Source organism: Ictalurus furcatus, chromosome 14 (genome assembly GCF_023375685.1).
Source record: "Ictalurus furcatus strain D&B chromosome 14, Billie_1.0, whole genome shotgun sequence".
NCBI lineage: Eukaryota > Metazoa > Chordata > Actinopteri > Siluriformes > Ictaluridae > Ictalurus > Ictalurus furcatus.
Genome location: NC_071268.1, coordinates 29,887,350 through 29,914,466, shown reverse-complemented (window position 1 = coordinate 29,914,466; position 27,117 = coordinate 29,887,350). Strand labels below are relative to the sequence as shown.

The 27,117-nt window shown below is 41.1% G+C and overlaps 2 protein-coding genes across 8 annotated transcripts; one reads left to right on the top strand and one right to left on the bottom strand.

Annotated features, from left to right (window-relative positions):
• Positions 1-859: 859 nt before the first annotated feature.
• Positions 860-14,613, bottom strand: atf6b (activating transcription factor 6 beta). Of its 2 annotated transcripts, none has more exons than XM_053642053.1 (17): positions 14,268-14,613; positions 12,347-12,411; positions 10,071-10,152; positions 9,595-9,654; positions 9,418-9,500; positions 6,774-6,933; positions 6,573-6,668; positions 6,271-6,431; positions 5,135-5,314; positions 4,895-4,977; positions 4,592-4,804; positions 4,395-4,502; positions 4,188-4,287; positions 3,199-3,269; positions 3,013-3,112; positions 2,841-2,925; positions 860-2,735 (listed from the first exon to the last, which is right to left on the bottom strand). In XM_053642053.1, exons 1-17 carry the CDS (start codon positions 14,338-14,340, stop codon positions 2,473-2,475), a joined length of 1,983 nt encoding a protein of 660 aa, XP_053498028.1. In that variant the 5' UTR covers positions 14,341-14,613; the 3' UTR covers positions 860-2,472. The 2 variants fall into 2 exon arrangements, with proteins under 2 accessions (XP_053498028.1, XP_053498029.1); XM_053642054.1 differs by having other exon boundaries at positions 3,199-3,266.
• Positions 14,614-17,243: 2,630 nt separating this feature from the next.
• LOC128618607 (uncharacterized) lies at positions 17,244-26,385 on the top strand. Of its 6 annotated transcripts, none has more exons than XR_008387758.1 (9): positions 17,244-17,330; positions 18,477-18,767; positions 20,889-20,981; positions 21,618-21,656; positions 22,301-22,360; positions 22,542-22,625; positions 24,286-24,324; positions 25,366-25,428; positions 25,555-26,385. XR_008387758.1 is itself a non-coding variant. In XM_053642299.1 (8 exons), exons 1-6 carry the CDS (start codon positions 17,270-17,272, stop codon positions 22,613-22,615), a joined length of 621 nt encoding a protein of 206 aa, XP_053498274.1. In that variant the 5' UTR covers positions 17,244-17,269; the 3' UTR covers positions 22,616-22,625; positions 24,286-24,324; positions 24,775-25,043. The 6 variants fall into 6 exon arrangements, 2 of the variants coding, with proteins under 2 accessions (XP_053498274.1, XP_053498273.1); XR_008387759.1 differs by having other exon boundaries at positions 22,298-22,360; positions 22,545-22,625; XR_008387757.1 differs by having other exon boundaries at positions 22,298-22,360; positions 25,369-25,428.
• Positions 26,386-27,117: the final 732 nt, after the last annotated feature.

The following is a 27,117-nucleotide window of genomic DNA, read 5'->3' as shown; positions in this document are numbered from 1 at the left end:
TGTAAGCTGCAGCGTCCTCTAGTGGTTCATGCTATTCTATACACACATAATTTCTTTAGGTAGCCACACTGATGATCAAAAGTGCTAATCATACTTTTTTTTAAAAAATCCATTTATAGTTACATTTAACATGATAAGCAGTTTGACTATTACTTGTATCTAACATGATGACGTTTCACAACATTAACCGGAACATAAATGGATAAAAAGTACATCACTGTTATAGGGAAATTAATCAACTTCAGAGTGGTGACAGTAACTGTGGTGATCATGCAGCTGTTATACTGTAACACACACACACACACACACACACACACACACACATGCCGTTCATTACTCACGTATTTCCTCATACACTCCGTCTCCTCTGTCGGTTTCGGTCCTCTCCTGTGACGAGACGTTCGAAGAAACTCAAACGCTTGAATAAATGCAAATTTATTCAGATTAACGCCGCCGCACGCAGAGAACACACTCAGCTCACACAGACACTTTCCTCATTTAAAATGATTTTCAAATATATATTTATTTATCAGGTTCTTATCGGTCTAAAATAAACAAACAAACAAACCAAAAAAAAAAAAGAGCACATCAGATAAATTATTTTAAAAAAATGAAGCACAAACATATTTACAACAGCAATCATATAAAGCCATGTGTTTGTGTGTGTGTGATGATGACGCTAAAAGGAATGTTTTATAATGAGTAACTATAGGAACATGTATACACACACACTACATACAATATATAGAGGCATGACAGGTTGTAATTCAGCACATACCTTTCTCTCTCTCTCTCCATATATATATATATATATATATATATATATATATATATATATATATATATATATATATATATATATATATATATATATATATAAGCGCTGGGCAATCTGATATAGGATAAATGTCGTCACAACGTCTGTTTCTGCTTCAGGGCTCCTTCTGTACCGATATCTCATGAGAACCACAAAGTACTTTTTCTGAAGGTATTTTAATGAGGTGGTACGGGTTGGATGAAGGAAATAATTCGGTAAAAAAAACAAAACAAAAAGACCCCGGAACACCAACCCCCCCCCCCCACCCCCCAATATATTTTTAGAAAGCAAACGTGACAAAAAGTACGAGTGAAGAAGTGCACATGATCACAATCTACAGTTCTTTACAAGCGATGATGTCGTAACTGTAATCTACAGTGGCTGCGTCTAAATATCAAACATACAAACGTGTATAAAGCTCCCTTTAGACGTGAACAGAGTAATAAAGTCTCGAAGTTTTACGCCGCTACAATCATCGAATAAAAACGGATTTTAAATATACACTATATTACAATTGCAGACATTGCGTCAGTGCGTCTCTACAACAGTTGCAGCTTTTAGCTTTCCCACCACGAGGCGCTGTCCGGGTCAGAATTTATAAAAACGGTCACATCCTGTGTGCTCGGTTTAGGATTCAGGCTCCGCCCACAAATTCTAGCGCTCGCAGAATCGGTTGTAATAGTGGTTATTTTACATCTGGGTGCTTATCACGGTGTTATTCTCAGCATTTAAAGCATCGTGACTTTGTGACATCAGAATGGATTCTAACAAACACACTCGAGTATTTGGGATACGATTCTGAACTTCCGGGTTTCGTTCCTGACAGTAACTGATATTTTTATCCATCACAAGCTTCTCGTTTAAATAAAAGCACAGTATGAGTCTCAAATCAGAAACACGTACATAATTAAAACAATAAACAACAAAAACAACAGCGATGACTGGCATCAGGTAGCAAGTAAAAAAATAAAGACACAAATATACAGAACACTCTAACCTTTCGTCTCTCATGGGAATTCTGGGAATTTGGAGGCCCATATAAAGGAATTTTGAGAGTTTACTGACCCATACTGAGAACAGGGCTTTGGTTACATGTACAGGGGAATTCTGGGAACATGTTGACCCATACAGCATAATTACAGTATATCAGAATTCTGATTTAAGCTACCCATACATGGGAATTCTGGGAGTTCAGAGACCTGTACAGCTTATCAAACTCCAAAAATGCCCCAGTCTGCTTCACAAAACTCCCAACGCTGTACAGGGGGATTGTGGGATTGTGGTGAGCCCTATGATGGAATTCTAGAAGTTTTGGGGACCTGTACTGCGGAATCTGGGAGTTTGGGGAGACTTTAAATAATCACCCAGTGGAAATCAGTTATTGCTACAGCAGAACCCTGTGGACAAATCTTGCAAAAACTATACCGTCTGTGTTACCATAGAAACAAACGTAACTTTAGAGCTTGTACAACATCTTTACGTTTCTTTATCTCCAGCTCCACGAGATTCAGACAATCACAGGGTTACATTTTAACTGGAAATGCGGGATTTGGGTGATGAATTCTGGGATTTAATAATCTCTACATTGTGTGTGTGTGTGTGTGTGTGTGTGTGTGTGTGTGTGTGTGTGAACATTTCCCCTTTTTTCTGTTTCATTACGATCCCGACTGTGTGATCAGAAACTCCGCCCCCCTCCTCCTGACAGGGAGGGGCTGCCTGCTTGCCGAAGCCCCACTCCCGTGCGGTGGCCGGGTGTGGTTGCCGTGGTGATGGGGGTGCGAAGGCGGGTTTGGGGGCTTGTTTCTGAGAGAGGGCGGGACCACGGAGGATTTGATTGGGATTATTCTGGTGTCCATGACTTCACAGTCCACCTGCATCATCAGCTCGTATCCACCCTGAGAGGATTTATACACCGACTCTGAACACACACGCGCACACACACACACACACACACACACACATTAACCCTGCTGCAATTAAAGTGGTTTATAACTAAACCGGATTTTTCTTTGAGGCATGTTACCGTTGATGGCCATGGCAGGCATGACGAGGGACATTTTGGGTCGTGTGGTTTTGTTGTGACTGATCGCAGGAAGGAGCAGATGATCCTGAGAGAGAGAGAGAGAGAGAGATTTTAATTAATCCTGCATATGTTAATTAATCGCTAATTAGCATGTGAACATCCTCTGTCTCACCCGTCTGAAGGAGACGACATAAAACGTGTCTTCACGCCGATCTATGGCATCCAGGAAGTCGCTGTAGCTCACCTCAGGGCCGGGTAAGAGCTGCAGCTGACTGTACACACACACACAATACGATATAACAATGTCCTTTAACTCACACTAATCTGAAATGCATGCTGGGTAATATAGCTCTCCCACCTCTCGATGGAGCGGTGAGTTTCGATGGGGAGGTAGCGTGAGAAGTTTGTCTTCCTGTGTTGAGCTTTCTGCTGGAGGAGACAAACGTGTTACATGGTCACTTTCACACACCAACCACACACCAACCACACACCAACCACACACCAACCACACAGCTCTCATACACAGCTCCACCACAGGAAACACTTCAGGAACATTCCAAGTAGGGAACTGTTTCAGCAAAGTTTTAGTCGTGTTTCCACCAGAGGAACATTTGAGGTATGTTTCCACTACAGGAACTTTTTCAAGAACATTTTTGGTACCACCAGAGAAGCCATTTCAGGAACATGCTAGCTACTATTCCACCAGAGGAACATTTTCAGGAACATGCTAGCTGTTGGAAAGGTGTTGGAATGATGATTTTAGAAACACTTTAGGTATATTTTAGGCACTTTTCTTTTTAACCAAAATAACCAATATCAGTTTTAGGTACTCTTTTACTAGAGGATCCATTTCAGGAACATTTTTTTTTTACCAGAAGAACCATTTCAGTAATGGTCTAAGGCATTGATCACCAACCCTGTTCCTGGAGATCTACCTTCCTGAAAACTTTAGCTCCAACCACAATCATGGCCACTCATCTAATCATTGCCTTAAGAAGTTCTTGGTCTGGTAAAGCAGGTGTGTTGGATTTTGGTTGGAGATGTAACCTGCAGGAGGTAGATCTCAAGTAAGAGGGTTGGTGAACACGGGTCTAAGGTATCTGATCACCAGAGGAACCATTTCAGGAACATGTTTCCACTAGAGAAACCTTTCTCAGCAGCAGTTTAGACACAGTTTCATGTGGTTCCACCATTTCAGGAACAACTGAAATACACTTCAAATAGAGGAACCATTTCTGTGGATGGGTTTGAGGTTTTAGGGGCATTTTGAGGAATTCTAGATCATTAACACTCACTGTCTTAACACAGTGAGTGGTCTTAAGTGTGTGTGTGTGTGTGTGTTCAGACCTGTGCTATTTTTGCCTTCTGTGCGATCTTGGGTTTGCGGTTTGTCTTCTTCCTGTTGATCTGATGGCGACGAACCCAACCACGCAGCTCATCAGCCACCCTGAGACACACACACACACACACACACACACACAAATAAACAAACTCCTGCAGATTACAACACACATGAGAAGGTTAGGGGTCTTGACCCCAGAATGCCATGCCAACCTGAGTGACTCGGAGCGATTGAACTGTCTGCAGTCGGAGGAGGAGAAGAGCTGGTCGATGTCCTGTAAGACGAGATCCTTCACCTCGCTGAACACACTGCTCACGTTCCTGCACAGAGAAATGGAGAACGTACAATAACAAGATAAATAATTATTATTATGTTTGTTATTATTATTGATAATGAGATTTATAATAACCTGAAGTGAAAGGAATCGGCGTTATCCCTCTCCACCGCTCCTCTCCTCCACCTGTCCTCTCCCGTGTCCTCCTCACTGTCCAGCCTGTCCTCCGCCGCTCTGTCGCTCACCACCCGGCCCGGCTCCTGAGCGGTCTCGTACACCAGCAGGCGTCTCCCCGTATGAAGCTCCTCCCCATCCTCCAGCGCAGACGGAAACTTCCTGTCCGTGATGCTGAGGGAGAAGAACGGCGTTTTGTTTTATGGCGGCCATGTTGTTTGTGAAACCGGCGGTTTAATTGCCGAGGTGTCGACTGTGTTTTACCTGACAGGTGCGAAGCTGAAGGTGATGAAGAGCAGCAGCACCATCGCACACACCGCTCGCTTATTAGTGCCTGATTCAGTAACCTGTTACACACACACACACACACACACACACACGTAATTGTAGATACACTAACATTATAATAATACATTATAAAGTTTATAAAGAAGACGGTGGTAGATTACACAGATTACAGGGTAGAATACACACATACACACACTCAGACAGTCTCGGTCTGACCTCTTTGCTGGCGAGTCTGATTCGCAGGGCGTGGTTCTCTCGGCGCAGACGTTCGTTCTCCTGCTGTGCCTCTCTCAGCTGAGCCTCCAGGTTCTGTACGTACTCCTTCTTCTTCTTCCTGCTCTGACACGCAGACTCGCGGTTCTTTATCATCCTCTGCTGACGCTTCAGTACCTTCATCTGAGGAAGAGGAGGAGCACGGTCAGCCAACCACACATCTCAGTACCAGCACCACCATCAACACCACCATCATCACCACCACCATCACCACCAACACCACCATCATCATCACCACTACCATCATCACCACCACCACCATCATCATCATCACCACCATCACTACCATCATCACCACCACCATCATCATCATCACCATCACTACCATCATCACCACCACCATCACCACCACCATCATCATCACAACCATCATCATCACCAACACCACCATCACCACCACCATCACCAGCACCATCATCACCCCCATCAACACCACAAAAATAACAATAACAATGAAAGCAAAAACAATGTGCTACTCCATCCATACTGAAGCACTGGGAATACTGAAGTGTAGGGAATACAGACGTTTTGGGAATACTGAAGTGTAGGGAATACAGACGTTTTGGGAATACTGAAGCGTAGGGAATACAGACGTTTTGGGAATACTGAAGCGTAGGGAATACAGACGTTTTGGGAATACTGAAGCGTAGGGAATACAGACGTTTTGGGAATACTGAAGCGTAGGGAATACAGACGTTTTGGGAATACTGAAGCGTAGGGAATACAGACGTTTTGGGAATACTGAAGCGTAGGGAATACAGACGTTTTGGGAATACTGAAGCGTAGGGAATACAGACGTTTTGGGAATACTGAAGCGTAGGGAATACAGACGTTTTGGGAATACTGAAGCGTAGGGAATACAGACGTTTTGGGAATACTGAAGCGTAGGGAATACAGACGTTTTGGGAATACTGAAGCGTAGGGAATACAGACGTTTTGGGAATACTGAAGCGTAGGGAATACAGAAGTGGACAACATGGTGAAGAATATATAGACATACATGAGGTAAGTGTAATACTGAAGCACACAGAGCATGTAAGTGTTCGAAAACAAAAAATAAAGTCCACACACACACTCACATCAATGTCGCTGCAGTTGCTGCCAGGCAGAGAAGATGCTGGGATGATGGGCTTGGTGGTAGGCGGGGCTGTAGGGCTGGTGCAGTGCATGCTGGGAGACACGGGCTCCATTTTAACGATGGCCGGAGCAGAGCCCAAACACACCGACGGGGACAGAACCACTGCAGCAGAGCACACGCAGAAATCAGTAAACAAAAATCACCAACCGATCTGTAAGCTAATCACTCTTAGATGTGAAGAAGGAAACTGGCAGATTTCAGCCAATCGGCTCGCAGTACATAGAGAGGGGGAGGAGTCTGTACCTGGTTGTGTTCCCTGCAGGATCAGAGTTTTAGCGGCCACACACATCGGCCTCGGCTGTAGCACAGGCTTACTGCTCAGAATGGAGCCAGCGTTCACTGCACACACACACACACACACACACACACACACACAATTAATAATCAGTAGTATAATCAATAATCTTAGTGTATCTCAGACGTTAAGAATGTGTGTGTGTGTACCTGTGGTCTGTGCTACTGTGGGAACAGGAAGTGTGGGTGGAGCTTGGTGAGGGGGCGGGGCTGTGGTTGCCACAGTAACCTCCAAGGCACCCACCGGGGGTGAGAGAACATCTCCATACATGTAGGGGGGCGTGGGAGGGTTCTCACCTTTCACCTGAAACTGAGAGAGACTTGATAAATGTACAGGTACAGACGGAGGAATCTCTCGTCATCGGGAGGTGATGTTGCACCACGAACACAACGTAAGGGACTCGGATTATAAAACTGGTTTAAAGGTTGGGAATAAAAGCATCACTGAAACTGCTTTCCATGTGAATTCAATTAATAAATTAATGAAATAAGTAATTCAAGTGAATAAATTCATGGTTAAAACATTTTTGTCAATTGAAATCTAAATAGAAAAAGAATGAATTTACCAAAATAAAAACCCACAACTTACAAATTGTAAAAAAAAAAAAAAAAAAAACAAACAGATGACAAAAAATAAAATACATAAATTAAAATCTGCATAACTACGTAAAGATTTAGAAAAGAAAAGAATTATGTTACTTAAATAATACTGTCATATTTGAACAGTTCTTATCAGTTACTTGTTTTACATTAATTCTTAATGATTGTATTTATTCATTTAAACATAGTCCCCTCCAAAAGTATTGGAACGGCAAGGCTAGTTCTTTTGTTTGTGTTATACATTGAAACATCTGGGTTTGAGATCAGAAGATGGAGATGAGACGGTAGATCAGAATTTCAGCTTCATCTCCTGGTGTTTACATCTAGATGTGTTAAACAACATCAAACACACAACCTTTTGTATCAGACCACAGAATTTTTAGGTGAGCAAAAGTACTGGAACAGATAAGTCTTAATGTAAATAACACTTAATATTCGCTTGCAGTAACTGCATCAATCCTGCACCTCACTGACACCAAACTGTTGGTTTGATCTTCTGTGAAGCTTCTCCAGGATTTTCCTGCAGCTTCTTTCAGTAGTTGTTTGTTTCGGGGGGTTTCTCTCTTCAGTCTCCTCTTCAGGAGGTGAGGTGCTGATCAGTTGGGTGAAGGTCTGGTGATGGACTTGTCCAGTCTAAAACCTTCCACTTTCCCCCTGATGAAGTCCTGTGTCGAGGTGGAAGTGTGTTTTGGATCGTTGTCTTGCTGCATGATGAAGTTCCTCCTGATTCATTCGGATGCATTTCTCTGTAAATCTGCAGACAGAATGTTCCTGTAAACTTCTGAATTCATTCTGCTGCTACCATCATGAGTTCATCATCAATAAAGATTAGTGAGAATGTTCCAGAAGCAGCCATGCAAGCCCAAGCCGTGACACTACCTCCACCATGTTTCACAGATGAGCTTGTATGTTCTGGATCATGAGCAGATCCTTTCTTTCACTTTGGTCTTTCCATCACTTTGGTAGAGGTTCATCTTGGTTCCAGAACTTTTGTGGATCATCTCTGTATTTCTTTGTGAATTCCAATCTGGCGTTCTGATTCTTACTGCTGATGAGTGGTTTGCATCTTGTGGTATGGCCTCTATATTTCTGCTCTCTAAGTCTTCTTTAAACGGTGGATTGTGAGACCTTCACCCTTCCCTGTGGAGGTTGTTGGTGATGTCATTGTCTGTTGTTTTTGGGTTTTTCTTCACAGTTCTCACAATGTTTCTGTCATCAGTTGTTGTTTTCCTTTGCCGTTCAGTGTCTGTTTCCCAGTATACCAATGGTTTCTTTCTTTTTCAGGACATTATATATGGTTGTATTGGCTATGCCCAGTGTTTGTGTAGTGCCTCTGATAGATTTTTCCTCTTTTCTCAGCTTCAAAATGACTTGCTTTTCTCCCATAGACAGCTCTCTGCTCTTCTTGTTGGTTTATCCTTTTTAACAACAAATGCATTCTTCACAGGTAAGACTCAAGGCTAAAACCATGAGTAGACATTCAGAGCTATTAACTGTTTAAACAATCAATTTAACAGGACACACCTGGGGAACAAGGAACACCTGTCAGTCACATGTTCCAATATTTTTGATCACTTGATAAAATGGGTGTGTTCAAACAAAAGGTGCCACGTTCCAAGTTCTTTGACACGTCTAGCTGTAAATATAAGGAACTGAAAGCTGAAATTCTGATCCATCGTCTCATATTCGTCTTCTGATTTCGAACCCAAACGTATTCAATGTTTAGCGAAATCAACAGAATTAGCCTTGCTGTTCCAATACACTCAGACGGGACTGTGTTATATTAAGTCTTCATGCATTGCATAATATATTGTATGCGACATAGACTTTATAAAACACACACACACACACACACACAGAGATGGATTCAGAAAAGAGGGGGTGAAGGGGTAGAAGATCCCGGATACAGAAAGAACTTCAGGATGTGAGATAAAGGAAATAAAAAGATAAAGAACGAGCAGAAAGACAGAGGAAGTTAAGGAAAACATTTACTGAGTTGCAGAGTCAATAGTGAAAGGGTAAATGCAAACAAGCCCTGTGTGTGGTCTGTGGCTGATGTGTGTGTGTGTGTGTGTGTGTGTGTGTGTGTAGATTATAAGTGTTGTAAGTGTAAACAGATGAGGTAGAACATGCTCAAACTGTAAGAACAGCAGGGGGTCTGGGTCTATGTGTGCGTGTGTGTACATGTGTGTACCTGAGCTTCAGGTAAGGACAGTACAGAGCTGTCTGAGGTCGGAGAGGACGAAGGAGATGGAGGCTCTGCCTTGACTTGGAACACTAAAACACACACCTCTTATTAATAAAGACAGTAGAACAAACAGAAGCCCATCTCACACCTGGGCATCACACACACACACACACACACACTCACACATGTCCACGGGCAGAGGCTGTGCTATCGCCATCTCGTCTTTCATAACAGACATGTCACCTGAAGAAAGAGACAGAGAGAAAGAGCCTGTAGCAAATAACACTGATACTAATACACTCATCATATCAACCTATCGGTTATGCTAGCTCAGTACCGTCGTCGTGACCGTATCTCACTACCGTCTCACTACCGTTTTAGTACCATCGTCAGAACTACACCACAACTGCTGTCAAAACTGTCTTTATTAAATACTTTTACTACTGCCATAACCGCGTCTCGGCCCTGCGATGTCCATTCAGCATAACCACACCCTGATACTGACATCATAATCACATCCTGTTATTAACCACACTGTGTTACTGGAGACAAAACTGCATGTAGGTACCACTGGAATAAGTGTATCATCTCCTAACCGTGGCCATAACCGCATTTCAGTAATGTCGTCAGAATCCCATCCTGCTGCAAAGATTGTTTACCTTCGAGCAGTTTGTTCTCCAGGTGTTTCCATGGTGCCATGGGGTTGTCTGGGTCAAGGGTCAGCACGAGGTCATTGTGAAGCTGTGGAGAAAGAATTCAGTGTATGGGTTTCCCAGCGGACATTAAACACTTTCTGTCTTGCGCTTGTGTTGCAAATCCCATCCCAGTTCCTACTGTATAGAAAACAGAATTTGTGATTCAAATGAACTGTTTGGGTCTCTACAAGGTGTGTGTTTCATTCTCTGAGGGTTACAGTCACATCACACAAGCTGTCCAGCTCACGAGCTCGTTGGACTCAGAGATGGTGTAACCGCTACAGCGAGTCTAGAGATAATCTCACGTTACAGATGTTCTACAGCTAGTTTAACTCCTGCAACTATCAGAGCACTGTTTCCTGCACTTTCCTCTCAGTATTCTTTCTCCTGTTTCAAGAATCTGTTGTATCTAGCTCTGAATTTCAGGGTCAGGGCCAATGGAAGGGGAACCACCCCCACCCCTTCCAATATTACCCAATTCGGAACTACACCATCATTGTAGCACACCCGTTCCTCCACCCCCAGACCTGTGGGGCAGCACTGCGTAGGGCTAGGACTGGTTTAAACACCACTGCTCATCTGAAGCTACTCTAACCCCTACAGGTACAGTGCAGTGACACCGGCCCAGTGTACCACTCCCAACCTCTAGGGCTAATCCGAATACTAGCACTCCGCTAGAACTAGCTAACAACTCCGGCTAATCAAACCACTGCACTGTGTCTACAGATAATCAAACCACTCCGAGTACACTGCAGTGATTCTCCCACACTTCACATGCTCTACAGTACAATATACCACCACAGAACGTCTACAGCTAATCCTAAAATCACTGCAACTACCCTTCTACTCTTTCTAGAACCAGCTCACGTCTACGGCTAATCCACTCTTGTTCATACACTAGTACTAATACAGTTACTGTGCTGCAGTCATTCCAAAGCTTTAAAATATTCCAGAAATATACCGACCTTCACTCGGAAGTTTCTAGACCTGATCCAATGACCACATCTGTCCTAGTGCTAGTTCAATCATTGCTAATCTCCTGCTAATCCAACCGCCAGGCAACAAACTACAGCTAATCTAGCCACTTCAAGGGCTCTAGAACTGACAGCAATTCATCTAGAGCTAATCTAGACACAAATCTAGTGACTAGAAACGTTTTAAAGCAAATCCAGCTACTGTATATCAGTAAAGTTACAGTAGCAAACTCACTGTAATTAATCTAGAGCTAATCCAGACACTCCAACCAAGCTAAACCCAATAAAACCGCTCCTGCCTTTCCAGAGCTTTCCAGATGCAATGAACACGACTGCTGCGCCGATCTAGTCACTGACTCTAGAGCTAATTCAGGTTGTTATCGTGTTATTGTTATATCGTGATAAATGTAGGTCGCTATACATACACTTTTCTGAAATATCAGGTATTGCGATATATTTCTACAACACTTCGATGCCTTCTTTATAAAAACAAAACCGCTGATTAGATGTTTTGTGACGCGACACGTTTTCTTTTGCAGATTTTTAAACATCTGTCCTGCTTTTCAGCGTTTAAAAGGTCTTATTCCTGCAGACACTGAAATAAAATAACGTTTTAGTAGCTCACTGCAGTTTTCCCAGCAGTCTGTCAGGAAGTATGAATAACTTGATGTAGATAGCGTATGGCAGAAACGTCTTTAAGCATCACTATGTGATATTTACGTCCTCGGGCCGTCGCTTTAGAGTCGCAAGAGGAAAGACTAAAAGAGTTAAAGACTCCTTTGTGGCTGTGGATGCTGCAGTGTTATATGTGTAATGTACGTACTGTTATGGCTTTGTATTTGTTTTTATTAACGGTAAAAGTTTGTATCCATGCGGTAACGGAATGGCATTTTTCTACAGAAATAGTTTCCCGGAGAGGACAATAAAGTTGAAGTTGAAGAGCTAATCCTAAAATCAGAGCAGCAGTCGTTAGGCTAGTTCAGCGCCGGCTGCTCTCCTAGCTAACAGCTGCAGCTAATCCTGAGACAACCGAACCACCGCACTCTCGCAGATCGCTAGTGAAGAGTCGAGGGTTCACTAATATCAGAGCTCCAGAACTTCACCTCGACTCGGACAGGACATAACGGAGCAGTAACGATAGCTGTTCTCTCTCTCTCTCTCTCTCACACACTCTCATTCTCTCACACATACACACTCACTCACTCGGCACATCCACTCCATATGGCGTAGGTGTGTGTATGAAAGAATGAAAGAGAAAGGACTCACCAGTGTGTCATATTTCAGTCTGTCTTCACCCTCCTCCATACTCTCACACTGATACAGACAGGCATCTGAGACAGAGAGAGAGAGAGAGAGAGGCTTTTGTGCAACGTTACACTTTCTCCCAGCATGAGATTTTATGTCACATAACCATTCATCTCAGTTATAGTTTAAAAAAACAAGAAAGTAATACATAATAAACAATAGTACAGACATAATGGTATCACGGTCTTATTGTTAATGACAGTTTATCATCGACTTCCTCCTTCTACAATACAATGGCTTGTGACCGGTTTATTTTTTTACTCAATGCCAAAGTTTATCACCATTACTCTTCTAGAACCGGTCCATACAGGATCTCAATGGATTTTTTGTGATTGTCGCAGCCAAAAATGCTTGATTTTGCTGCGTCTTGCATTCTCTAAAGCTACTCGAATTGGCAAAATTACATTTGCACAAAATTGTTCTGCACGCGCTTTCTCAGTGATGTTTGTTGGTAAACGAGACCTTTTCACTGTACTCGTGTTCGACGCACGCGAATGGAAGAGGGCTTTAGCTGAACGTGCGTCACATGACGCGTCTCGGGCCGAATCTGCAGAAAACCTGCGGTAACTTTGAAAAATCGTGAGCTCCTCCGAATATCGCGGTGTTTCCTTGATCCTGAAATCTCCTACAGGAACTGAATCGCAGCAAATCACAGGTTTTGTATCAACGCGCCAGTTCTGATACGTTATCGTTTCTATAGTAACAGCTCGTTCTCAGCGACTCGTACGGCAGATGCTCCACGTGTGTAAAAACGTGTGTAATGGTTGATACGGTGGAAGGAGTCTCCAGTGTCAGCGCTTTGTACCAGTCAGAGGAGATCAGGATTGGAAAATGCATAAAACTGTAAGTGTCTGTAAAAGGCTGTGGTGTAAGAGGAATAAAACACACGAATTACAAATGCTGCTGTGGGAAAATATTAACAAACAAGAACAATTCAATCTTTATCTGTTTTTGTTTGTACCGTGACGCCATGCCAGCGTTAAAATCTAGCAAAAATTGGAAGAACTTACAAAAGATTTTTAAAGTTTACCTTCGATTTAAAAAAAAAAAAAATCTAAAACTACACCGTGCCTCACGTCATTACAAAATCTCTTCATACGAATGAACCGAACAAGGAACCGAGTCGTAGCAGAGGTGAAACCATCACAGTCCAGTAGAACACGCCTCAGAGATCCGGTCCCAGTGTTCTACCAACAACAGAGTAGATTTCGTGAAGTGTATCTGTACTGCACTGATCCCAACCGGTTGGCATTTCTTCCAAGGCGTAAGCGTTTATAATGGGGTTGAGCTCTGGAGATCAGGCCTCCTTAGACGCAGCATCTGCTCTTTAATAAGAAGTTTTACGAGATGTGATCGTTTATGATTGACCTAAACACTACACGAGCTGATTGTTTTCCTTTTGCGTTATTCGTCAGTAATACAGTGTGGAGCAGCACTAGTGTTTATTACAGTGTCATTATTGTGGTGCGTCATGACGTCACGCATCATTTCAGTGAAGTGTGTCAATAGTACAGTTTATTATTATTATTATTATTATTATTATTATTATTTACCTCTGTGACAGGATTCACCTTATTACAATATAATCATTTAGCACAATATTACGTATGTTTATCATCAGGTGACGGCTTCTCCAATGCTGTGGAATATTAATAGCTAGTTTTATTTTGTGCATAATTATTATTATTATTATTATTATTATTATTATTATTCGTTTATTGGTTTTGTTGTTGTTGAAGCTCCAAACATACAGTTTATCTGACATTAAATAACACCCAGCTGCTGTTGATCAAAAACACAGTATTTAATAATAAAACAGAGGATAATGTTAGAAGTTAGACTTTATTATAAAAGGGAGAAATGAAATCATCCAGTCACTCACCCCAGTCTTCACTTGTCAGGAGATTATCCGCAAAAAACCGACTGTCCAAATCAGACAGTAATTCCGCAGTCATATCCACCAATGATTATAAAATAAACTCTTTAAACCTAAAAAAAGTAAAAAATAATAACTATATTTATGAGATTTCCGTCTTAAACACAGACAGGCTGTAACCACCGCTAGCTGCTCACACCAATCCCATCTAAACACCTCCAACAGCCACACTTTAACAACACTACCGCAGATTCCGCGACTCAGACTGATCTCTAATATATTTATATTTATATTTATTTATAAAGCATTCTAATAATCCACTTTGCAGCACCACACACACGCATTGACACACACACGTACACACAAACCAGGAAATTGATTTTCCTAAAAACAGTCGTCTTTCCTTTTTCTACCATTATCCAATCAGAACGCAGGAGATCAAGACGGACAACTCAGCGGACCAATGAGATTTCTGAGCAAAGGTTCATTCGAAGCTAGATTGACCAGTAGCTGGGCTGAACTAGAGAAAGTGGGCGGCACTCATTCGTAAAAATATTTTTTTGTGTGTATTTATTTTAAATATATATATTTTTTGTTCCGTTAGCAAAATTAATAACCGTAATTGTTTTTTTTAATATATATATGCATATATCTAATTTTAAACAATACTTTTTTTTTTTTTTAAATAAATGAATATACTGCCGTTCCTGCACAAAGACAACTCTATCTTCTTTCTTCTGGTGTTATTTAATTTAATGTGAATATTTGATGCAAAACCACTTTATATCAGGATATTTTCTGATAATGTAATAAATTACCGCTATAAAGTGCTTAAAAAAAAAAAAAAAAAAAAAAAAAAAGTAAGTTATTCGATGCGAGCGTCAGGTGTGCCGTTAAGAGGCGCTTCTCTAAGGCCCCCTTTAACTGGCTGTAATATTCGCCTGAAGTAAAATAACACCGTCCCGCTAGCATCTCGGCTAATTTTTTCAGTTCTAATAAAAGTACTCCATATAGCTCTTTCATTATACACAGTATTATTTGGTGTGTTCTGTGTATATTTGGTCAACAAGCAGTATTCAGTATGTGGTGTTTAGAGTTGTATTGTTCACACACACACACACACACACATATCTGGTCCATGTTGACATCATGATATGCGTCACACAATTCCTGCAGGTGTTTCAGGTGCACTTTCACACCTACATTCATCAAATCTCCCGTTCTACTACATCCCAGAGGTGCTCCACTGGATTCAGATCCGGTGACTGGGAAGAACACTGAACTCATTATCATGTACATGAAACCAGTTTGAGATGACTTTTGCTTTATGACATGGTGAATTATCATGCAGGAAGAAGAGATTAGAAGATGGTAAATTGTGGCCATGAAGGGATGGACACGATCAGCAACAGTACTCAAATAAGCTGTGGTATGATTGATTGGTTTTAACTTGCATTCTGAGATGCTTTTCTGCTCACCACAACAAGTGGTTATAAGTTACTGTAACCTTTCTGTCAGCTCAGAACCAGTCTGGCCATTCTCTGGTAAGCGCTCTCATCAGCAAGGTGTTTCTGTCTGCAAACCTGTTGCTATATGGATGTTTTTCTTTATCGCACCATTCTGAGTAAACTATGGAGACTGTTGTGTGTGAAAATCTCAGGAGATCAGCAGTTATAGAAATATTCAAACCAGCCCATCTGGTACCAGCAAGCTTCCATGCCTCAGTCAAAATCATTGAGATCACATTTTCCCCCATGCTGATGGTTGATGTGAATGTTATCTGAAGCTGCTGGCCCATATCTGCATGATTTTATGTATTGTACAGCGGCCACATGATTGGCTGAGTAGATACAGAATGAGTAGGTGTGCAGGTGTTGGCCGAGTGGTCTGATTTAGCTTGTCCCAGTAGGCAAATTTATTCATGCCATGTAGGCACTTTAGTAGCCACATTAGTCATGAGCTACAGGCTGAGTGGACTGATTTAGCCACATTGAATAGCTAATTTATCCTGGCCCAAAGGGACAATTTATTTATGCAAAATAGGTGCTTTGGTAGTCACTTTATTTGGGCAGAGTTGACAGATTTATCTGTCCCAATTGGCCACTTTAGCAGTCACTGATTTAGCCCAACATGCAGCTATATTCCATAATTCCAATATTGAATCTTTCCCACCTCAATTTTATTTTATTTTTTTTACACACTAAGTTCCAAGTATTAATTTCCGACATGTTTGCCCTTTTGACCACTAAATAATGTGGATGGAATGAAGGGCCCTTGAAGTGTGGCTATAACATGACTGACAGGAGGTACGTAAACACAAACGAGAGTAGACCTGTATTTTTCAGGCACTTTTTCTAAGGTGTATGGTGTATTATAATGCGCTCCACTCTTCTGGGAAGGCTTTCCACTAGATTTCGGGGCGTGGCTGTGAGGATTTGTGTTCATTCAGCTACAAGAGCATTAATAAGGTTGAGGTCAGGTGCTGATGTGATGGTGAGGAGGCTCCAGTTCCAGTTCACAGTTGTTCAGTGGGATTGAGGTCAGGGCTCTGTACAGGACACTCGAGTTCTTCCACCTTCTTCCAACCTTCACACACCATGTCTTCTTGGAGCTCATTTTGTGTCATGCTGGAACAGGTTTGGGCCTCTTAGTTCCAGGTCTATTAGTTCCAGGTCTTAGGTCTATTATTACACTTGCCTTAAATGTTTTTCATTTCAATTAAAATCCCCAAAACCTTCACCATAATCAACTATTACAACAAATATTATATAATGCACATTTACGAGATGCTTAGTTGTACTCCTTTTGTTGTATTTTGAAGACACCAGATGCTCACAAGTAAACAAAGTCTCAGTCTCTCTCTCTCTCTCTCTCTCTCTCTCTCACTTCCTCAGCCTCATCTCACTTCTTCATACTTCTCATCACACTCACTGCACCTCGGAGCTTCACTCTGTTCACAGGGTGTAAAGTTTGCTTTGTTTCATCTTTAACTCTTACACTCAGTCGTGATGGAGAATATCGGGTTCATCTGTCTCCTGCTGTGTGTGAGCGTACACACGGCCAACAGCGGTGAGTGCTTCCACATCCTATATGTATATATAAAAGAAAGCCTTTAAAACAGGGGTGGGCATTCTTATCCGGAAAGGGCCGGTGTTGGTGCAGGTTTTCATTCCAACCGAGCAGAAGCCACACCTGAATCTAGTGAAAGCCAAGATCAACTGATTAAACAGGTGGAATCAGGTGTGCCTCCTGCTTGGTTGGAATGAAAACCTGCACCCATGCTGGCCCTTTCCGGATAAGATTGCCCACCCCTGGTTTAAAAGATGCTTCTCAAAGTGCTGTAAACAAAATAAGCAGTACACAGAATTTAAAAAAATAAAAATAATAATAAAATATAAGTAGACATCAGCAAGCAATTGCTAGTTATCCTAAACCCTTCCAGTGTAGCAGCACTGCACAGTACCACACCTATTGAAGTATTGTGTACAATATTACAATGTAATGATAAATGCTCTACAGCAGGAGAGCTCAAACATTTGATTTATCCTATAAATATATTCCAACTATATACAGTCAGTATAACATTTTTATTAACTTCCCACCACTGATATTTAAAATGTATAAAAAAAATTTATGGGATTAGAAATAAAGTGTATTTTATTTGGATTAAAGTAGACTAAAATGATAAAACGCAAAACACAGAGACGCATCTTCTTGTTTCAGGAGTACACAGGATGTGGTTTGTGATAAAAATATTGACGCACTGATATACACAATTAGAGATGTTTAAACATCTGCAGGAAAGAAGCACGATGGTGGTGGTGGTTTATTTCAGCAGGCCACTGAATCATAACCAAGTCTATATTTGGTTGGAATTATTCACATGGAGGCAGCACATAAAGGAAGATATGACAGTCCCTCAAACCAGACGTCTATTACCATCTACACTGGTTAGTTTAGTGAATAAACATAGCTAAGAGCAAACTAGGTTTACAGAACGAGGAAGTTTTACTGACATGGGGTGTGTTTCCTGAAACATTCATAACGCTAAGTACTTCATTATATCATTCATAAGAATGTTCTTTAATTAGGGAGTGTTTCACCGAAACCCTTCAGAACTATTATAGTGTAGAGCTGTGTGCAGTACAATATGACACGACGTTAAAATCACACTGTTTACTGACACTGTATTTTCTCCTGCACTCTGACTGACAGAAAAACGATCTTGTCCAGAGAAAAACATCTGCATCCTTAAATGTGGAGAGACTAACGGTAACATGACCTGGAGCAGAGATGTGGGTGGAAAAAGGGAGAAGATTCTCACCGTCTACAAGGACACGGTTATCAAACACATCACTGATCCAGACAGACGTTACAGCTCAGGAGGACGTCTAATTCTGAGTATATATAAAGTCTCGTTCTCAGACGCTGGTCAATATTACTGTAATGAGAACTCAGTGGAGCTCCGTGTGATATCAAAGACTCAGAAAAACATCAAAACGGGGGGTAAGTGGTCTGACCATTGATTTCATTAAAACTCCACCACACAATTATTATTATTTTAGAGTTTTATTTTATATATATATATACACAGTATCTCACAAAAGTGAGTACACCCCATACATTTTTGTAAATATTTGATTACATCTTTTAATGTGACAACACTGAAGAAATGACACTTTGCTACAATGTAAAGTAGTGAGCGTACAGCTTGTATAACAGTGTAAATTTGCTGTCCCCTCAAAATAACTCAAGACACAGCCATTAATGTCTAAACCGCTGACAACAAAAGTAAGTACACCCCTGAGTGAAAATGTCCAAATTGGGCCCAAAGTGTCAATATTTTGTGTGGCCACCATTATTTTCCAGCACTGCCTTAACCCTCTTGGGCATGGAGTTCACCAGAGCATCACAGGTTGCCACTGGAGTCCTCTTCCACTCCTCCATGACGACATCACGGAGCTGGTGGATGTTAGAGACCTTGTGCTCCTCCACCTTCCGTTTGAGGATGCCCCACAGATGCTCAATAGGGTTTAGTCCATCACCATCACCCTCAGCTTCTTTAGCAAGGCAGTGGTCATCTTGGAGGTGTGTCTGGGGTCATTATCATGCTGGAATACTGCCCTGCGGCCCAGTCTCCAAAGGGAGGGGATCATGCTCTGCTTCAGTATGTCACAGTACATGTTGGCATTCATGGTTCCCTCAATGAACTGTAGCTTCCCAGTTCTGGCAGCACTCATGCAGCCCCAGACCATGACACTCCCACCACCATGCTTGACTGTAGGCAAGACACACTTGTCTTTGTACTCCTCACCTGGTTGCCCCACACACGCTTGACACCATCTGAACCAAATAAGTTGATCTTGGTCTCATCAGATCACAGGACATGGTTCAAGTAATCCATGTCCTTAGTCTGCTTGTCTTCAGCAAACTGTTTGTGGGCTTTCTTGTGCATCATCTTTAGAAGAGGCTTCCTTCTGGGACGACTGCCACGCAGACCAATTTGATGCAGTGTGCGGCGTATGGTCTGAGCACTGACAGGCTGACCCCCCACCCCTTCAACCTCTGCAGCAATACTGGCAGCACTCATACGTCTATTTCCCAAACACAACCTCTGGATATGACGCTGAGCACGTGCACTCAACTTCTTTGGTCGACCATGGCGAGGCCTGTTCTGAGTGGAACCTGTCCTGTTAAATCGCTGTATGGTCTTGGCCACCGTGCTGCAGCTCAGTCTCAGGGTGTTCGCAATTTTCTTATATCCTAGGCCATCTTTATGTAAGGCAACAATTCTTTTTTTCAGCTCGTCAGAGAGTTCTTTGTCATGAGGTGCCATGTTGAACTTCCATTGACCAGTATGAGGGAGTGTGAGAGCGATGACACCAAATTTAACACACCTGCTCCCCATTCACACCTGAGACCTTGTAACACTAACAAGTCACATGACACCGGGGAGGGAAAATGGCTAATTGGGCCCAATTTGGACATTTTCACTTAGGGGTGTACTCACTTTTGTTGCCAGCGGTTTAGACATTAATGGCTGTGTGTTGAGTTATTTTCAGGGGACAGCAAATTTACACTGTTACACAAGCTGTACACTCACTACTTTACATTGTAGCAAAGTGTCATTTCTTCAGTGTTGTCACATGAAAAGATATAATCAAATATTTACAAAAATGTGAGGGGTGTACTCACTTTTGTGAGATACTGTATCTATATATATATATATATATATATATATATATATATATATATATATATATATATATATATATATATATAAACCTCTGTTGTGTTGGCAATTGTTCGATATCTTTGAGAGCAGAGTATTTTTGTGAATTTAATTTTTTTTAAACAAATGATCAAAAGGATAAACAATAAAGACAATTTTGCCAGTATTAGTGGAGGGCACTGTATATATAATATATAATATATATAAAGTTTAACATAATTTGGAATGTTAATCATGAAAAAATATATTTAATTTTATCATATTATTATATATGAACATATATGAACAGGTAACTACAGAGATGTATTGCATGGTTTGAATTTTATTTTTATTTTTAAATAGTTGTTTATCTTTTGGTAAACACATCTGAGGTGATCATGTGATTTGGTTTTCAGATTGGTTGACGGTAACAGCCGTAGTAGTTGGGGGTTGTGCGCTTGTTTTAGTGTCACTTCTGGTTCTGTGGAGGTGTTTCTCCAAAAGGAAAGGTAATATTTCATTTAAATTATATACAGTAAAGTTTTATTATCTTCACTACTGAGCTAGAATGCTAACCCACTAACCTGCTTGGCCTGTCCTTATCTCTTGGATCATTTGTTTTGTTAGATATACTGCTCACTGTTTATTTTGTTAGATATAGTGCATCCGGAAAGTATTCACAGCACTTCACTTTACTTTCCAGATGCGCTGTATACTGCTCACTGTTTATTTTACATTAGTGATTGTGCAATTCTCAGCTCTGACAGTAGTGCAGCTGCAGGTTTATATCACAGATTTATATTAATGCTCTCTCTATAATATGCTATTGTTTTATAGTAACAGTTAAAAAAAGTATAGAAAAGTAACAGTATCAGATTAGAAAATGTGTGTAATTGTTGATATATTGATATGTTTTCTGTAAGGAGGTTTATGTAACATGTAAGGAAGGAGTCTCTAGTGTCAGTGCTTTGTAACAGTCTGAGGTGAAGCTGTAATTTTAAGTTTTCTGGCATCTTCAGGACAGAAGAGTTTACACTTTGTGGTTTCTCAGTAACATGACAATCTGTGGGGTTTTTTTGTCTTATTAACTGACAGAATCCGCAACCCGTTTAACTCTATAACTTTATTATTACCTCTACATTCAGGTAGCACCGCCAAAGTACAGCACGATTCAGCTGAAAAAGGTAATCACTTAAAACATTATCTTCACACACAATGTCACAAAGTTTTATCTGGAGATGAAACCTCATTTTTGAAAGGTTCCTATTAGAAGGAGCATTTTAAAGCTTTATCAGTCAGGTTCGTGAGTGGCACAGCAGAAAAGCCTTCACCCTATCGTCTGGAGATCGAGTCCCAACGATGCCACAGATATCTATGGCCAAGAGAGCAAAATAGGCCATGCTCTCAGGGTAGGAGGGGCATACTGTCTCTCACCTGTCAGTCACAGCAACCCTAGACAATCATAGGTGTCTGTTAGACTTCTGTATGTGGAAGACGGTAGATTTCCTCTGATTGTGTTATGCTGCCCTGTGACGCAGGTTGAAAAGTTGTGGTTGGCTGACTTCACATGTCTCAAAGGAACTGTAGTGTAATCGTTGGCAAATTGCTGTGGTATAAGAGGAATAAAACACTCAGGGATCTGGAAAATAACCAACTCTGTGGTGTTAACATTAACTTTTCATCAGACCACAACACTATTATTATTATTATTATTGTTATTATTATTGTTGTTACTATAAACTTTGCACTGAAATGAAAAGAATGGGGATTAGTTGTGGATAAGAATAGTGACCCCTAGTGGTGACCCCTACACTCTGTGTCTCAGCAGGATCTTCGGATCTGTACACATCGGTATACATCAACGAGACTCCATCAGCTCCTCAACCAGGTGAGTTTACTATTAAAGTAGAGTTTATTCATTTATGTGGGTTATAAATATAAATGACTCAGAATGAGAACGTGAGCTTCATAAACTAATGTTTAATAATAGGATTGCATAAATGAATGATAAAATAACTTCAGTATATCAGTTAGTAATCAGATGTTTCTCTGTATTTCTCTGCCCTTAGCAGCTCCACAGCAGATCCCAAAAGATGGATTTTACTATCTGGCTACACATCCAGGAATCCAGAACAGGCGTTAACACACAACATGTCCGTTTATACTTTCAATCTCATTCTCACACTTTTTGTTGACTTTTTTTTGTTTGGGTAGGTAGGCAGATAGATAGAAAGAAAGAAGGAAATAAACTTTATTGATCCTGATGGAAATTACAGCATTGCAGCATTACAGTAATTGTAAAAGACAAACATTCACAGATAACCATAAATACAATAAGAAAGTACAGTACAAAACAAAAGCCAGGGGAGGAAAGGCGGGGGACGGGGGGTTGATTGGTAAGCGGTAGCTCCGTGTTTAGGATGTTGGACTTCTGATCAGAAGATCATGAGTTCAAATCCCAGCACTGCCAAGCTGCCACTTGACCCCTTGAGCAAGGTTCAAGGAAGCAAGGAACCTTCAAATGCTCAGTTTTATAAAAAAAATTGGTAATTGTAAGTCTGCCAAATGCTGTAAATGCTTGGTCTCTAATGAAAAGATAAGTATAAACAAACGTGTAAACAAGCCACTTATATATTTTTCAAGTGTGAAAAAAGTGGGGAGGTGGCAGTTAAAATGTGCCATGAAGTAGTTCTACTACTACTACTACTACTACTAATAATAATAATAATAACAGTAACAGTAACAGCAGCAACATAGGTTCAGTTACTACTGCTAACATTACAAATAATAATGGAGTCCTATATCAGAGCTGGCCTTCCTAATCAGTTTGTTGAGTTTCTTCTTGGCCTTGGCACCGATACCATTTCCCCAGCACACAACAGCGTACAGCAACGTAGAAAAGTGCACTGACTACAACCGGCAGACAATGTGAGAGAGGCCTTTAGATGCTTAGAAGTTACCCTGTGTTCCCTTGTAACCTCACGGACTCTTGCACGTCTTACTCTTGGAGAGATCTTTGTTGGTCTCCACTCCTGGAGAGGGGGACAACGGTCTTAAATTTCCTCCATTTGTACACAATCTGTGTGACTGTGGATTGGTGGAGTCCAAACTCTTTAGAGATGGTTTATAACCTTTTCCAGCCTGATGAGCTTCAACAACTCTTTTTCTGAGGTCCTCAGAAATCTCCTTTGTTCATGCCATGATACACATCCACAAACATGTGTTGTGAAGATCAGACTCTGATAGATCCCTGTTCTTTAAATAAAACAAGACACTCACTCACTCACACCTGATCATCATACCACTGATTGAAAACACCTGACTCTAATCTCAAAACTTTCAAGCACCACTGTATGAATGTATTGAATTTTATTTTGTTTTTCAAATAGTTGTTTATCTTTTAGCAAGCTTCACTACTGAGCTAGAATGCTAACCCGCTAACCTGCTTGGCCTGTTCTTATCTCGTGGATCATTTGTTTTGTTAGACATGCTCACTGTTTATTTTACGTTAGTCATTGTGCAATTTTCAGCTCTGACAGTAGTGCAGCTGCAACTCACAGGTTTATATTAATGTGTTCGCTCTAATACAGTCATGTGAAAAAATAAGTACACCCCATGGAAATTGTTGGCTTTTTTGACATATTTGGACAAGCAAACATTTGATCATCTTTGAATCAGTGCCTGTTAATAAAGTTGATATACTTGGGATTTAAAACATGTTTTAAATTTTTTCATCTGTAGTGTTGTTCACCTGCATTAAAGCCTGACAGAATCCGCAACCCGTTTAACTCTTATTATTACCTCTTCATTCAGGTAGCACCACCGAAATACAGCACGATTCAGCTGAAAAAGGTAATCACTTAAAACATTATCTTCACACACAATGTCAGAAAGTTTGATCTGGAGATTAAATCTGTATTTGAAGGGTTCCTATTAGAAGGAGCATTGTAAAGCTTTATTGTCACTTATTGAAAGTGGAGACAGATGCAGATGTAGTTAAGGCAGTATAGTTACAGTCCAGGCAAATAATCCAAATATAGTGCTTAAAAACAGTTCTCAAAAACAGGGACAGGCTAAGGTCAGGTGATCTACAAACAGGATATCAGAGGATAAACAAATGCACATGAATGTAAACAGGATGAGGGTCAAATACAGCAAAAATCAGATACAGCGTAAGGCCTGGTAACAACAGAGACAAAAGGCAACTGAGTGTATACTTCGCAAAGTTCTGGTGGTAGAAAGTCTTTATATAAAGTGTGTGTATGTGTGTGTGTGTGTGTGTGTATGCGTAATATGGATTAGGTGTGCACAATCAGAAGTCCAGTGACTGAGAGCGAAGCAGTGTATGTGTGCGCGTTATGGGAAGTGGAGTCCCACATGTCTGTAGGCTGCAGTGCATGTTGGGATCTGGAATCTGTGATGTGAGTTGACCTGACAATTATCAGTCAGGCTCCTGAGTGGCGCAGCAGAAAAGCCTTCAACCTTACGTCTGGAGATCGAGTTCCAACGATGCCACAGATATCTGTGACCAATGCTGTCTCTCCCCTGTAAGTCACAGTAACCCTATGTGGAAGACGGTAGATTTCCCCTGAGTGTGTTACGCTGCCTTGTGATGCAGGTTGAAAAGTTGTGGTTGACTGACTTCACATGTCTCAAAGGAACTGTAGTGTAATCGTTGACAAATTGCTGTGGTATAAGAGGAAAAAAACACTCAGGGATCTGGAAAATAAAATTTTCCACAACATTAAATAAAGCAAACATTATAAAAGCAAACCACATCAATAACTAAAAACTTTGTACTTTGATCCTGAAACATTTTATATGAAAGAATGGGGTTTACTTGTGGATAAGAATAGTGACCCCTAGTGGTGACCCCTACATTCTGTGTCTCAGCAGGATCTTCGGATCTGTACACATCGGTATACATCAACGAGACTCCATCAGCTCCTCAACCAGGTGAAATTACTATTAATATAGAGTTTATTTATGTGGGTTATAAATATAAATGACTCAGAATGAGAACGTGAACTTCATAAACTAATGTTTTTAATTGCGCTCCTTCCCACGTTTGACCTCAAGCAGTTGGCCACCCCAGCAACTCACAAAGACGGCAACCAGCTTTACCTCATCCTCACATGTAACTCACACAAAATTATTACTTGTTACTCCTCTCCACACCTCTTACCATTTCTTTATCCAGTTTTCTATTTCTCTCCCCTCACCCCCTCACAGTCTTCAACCTCTATCTCTATCTCTTTTATGGCAATCTTCGCTCCCTTTCCCCCCTCACAATTCTCCTCCATTGTCACAACCTCACTTCCCTCTGATAGCCTCCTCTCCTCATTGCCCTTAAACACCACAGTTGACATTCTATGTTCCACTCTAACATCTTTGTTTTCAGTGACACTGACTTTGTTTACCTTCAACACGTGCATTTGTTATGGTTTTTTGCCCTGTCTCTGCCCCTGTATTGTCATTGTTTGTTTCCCGTATGTGTCAGCATTAGTCTCAGCTGTTTTGTGTTTCACCCCTGATTATGTTTAGTACTTAAACCCCTCATGTCCCTTTGTACTTTGCGATTATTAGGTGAGTTTCTGTATACCAGGCGTTTGTTTCTTGCTTCATGTGTTATTGGTTTGATCTTGTTCTCACCCTCATTCATGATTCCTGTTTTGCCAATCGCTTGACCCATTGCCTGTTATTTGACCACGCTATTGTCTCATGATTTGGATTTGTCTGCCTGCCTCTCTTTATTAAAAGCTCTTATCTGCACTTGCATCTGTCCTAACCTCCATTACGTTTAATTACGTGACAGATAGATAGATAGATAGATAGATAGATAGATAGAAAGAAAGAAAGAAAGAAACTTTATTAATCCTGATGGAAATTGCAACATTACAGTAGTGGTAAAAGACAAACATTCACAGATAACCAAAAATACAATAAAAAAGCACAGTAATTTATTGCAGGCCCAGGTACTTATGTGTCCACTACCTCCAATGTTCAGCTGCAATTTGCACCACTCAGCAAAGTTCTCCACCAAAGCCATATACTCATCTCCCTGCCCACCTCCGATGCATGTACTTCTGCACATGACATGACTCTGTGTTATACCTAAAATCTGAATGGAGGATTGAACAGGAATGGAGCCAGTACAGTCCCCTGAGAAGCCCCAGTGCTGCACATAGCCATATCTGACTTACCAGTTAGGTAGTTCACAGCAGGTTGAATTGTGTTTGTTGACCATCCCTTTCCAGATTTATTCCACCACTGCTGTTATAATAACCTCCTCCAATCTTCTGGGAAGGCTTTCCACTAGATTTTGTATCGTGGCTGTGGGGATTAGTGATCATTCACCTACAAGAGCATTAATAAGGTTGAGGTCAGGTGCTGATGTCGATGTGAGGAGACTCCAGTTCCAGTTCATCCTAAAGGTGTTCAGTGGGATTGAGGTCAGGGCTCTGTACAGGACACTCGAGTTCTTCCACCTTCTTCCAACCTTCACACACCACGTCTTCATGGAGCTCGCTTCGTGCACTGTCTGTCATGCTGGAACAGTGTTTGGGCCTCTTAGTTCCAGTGAAGGGAAACTGTAATGCTACAGCGTACAGAGACGTTCCATACAACTGTGGAACAGTTTGTGGA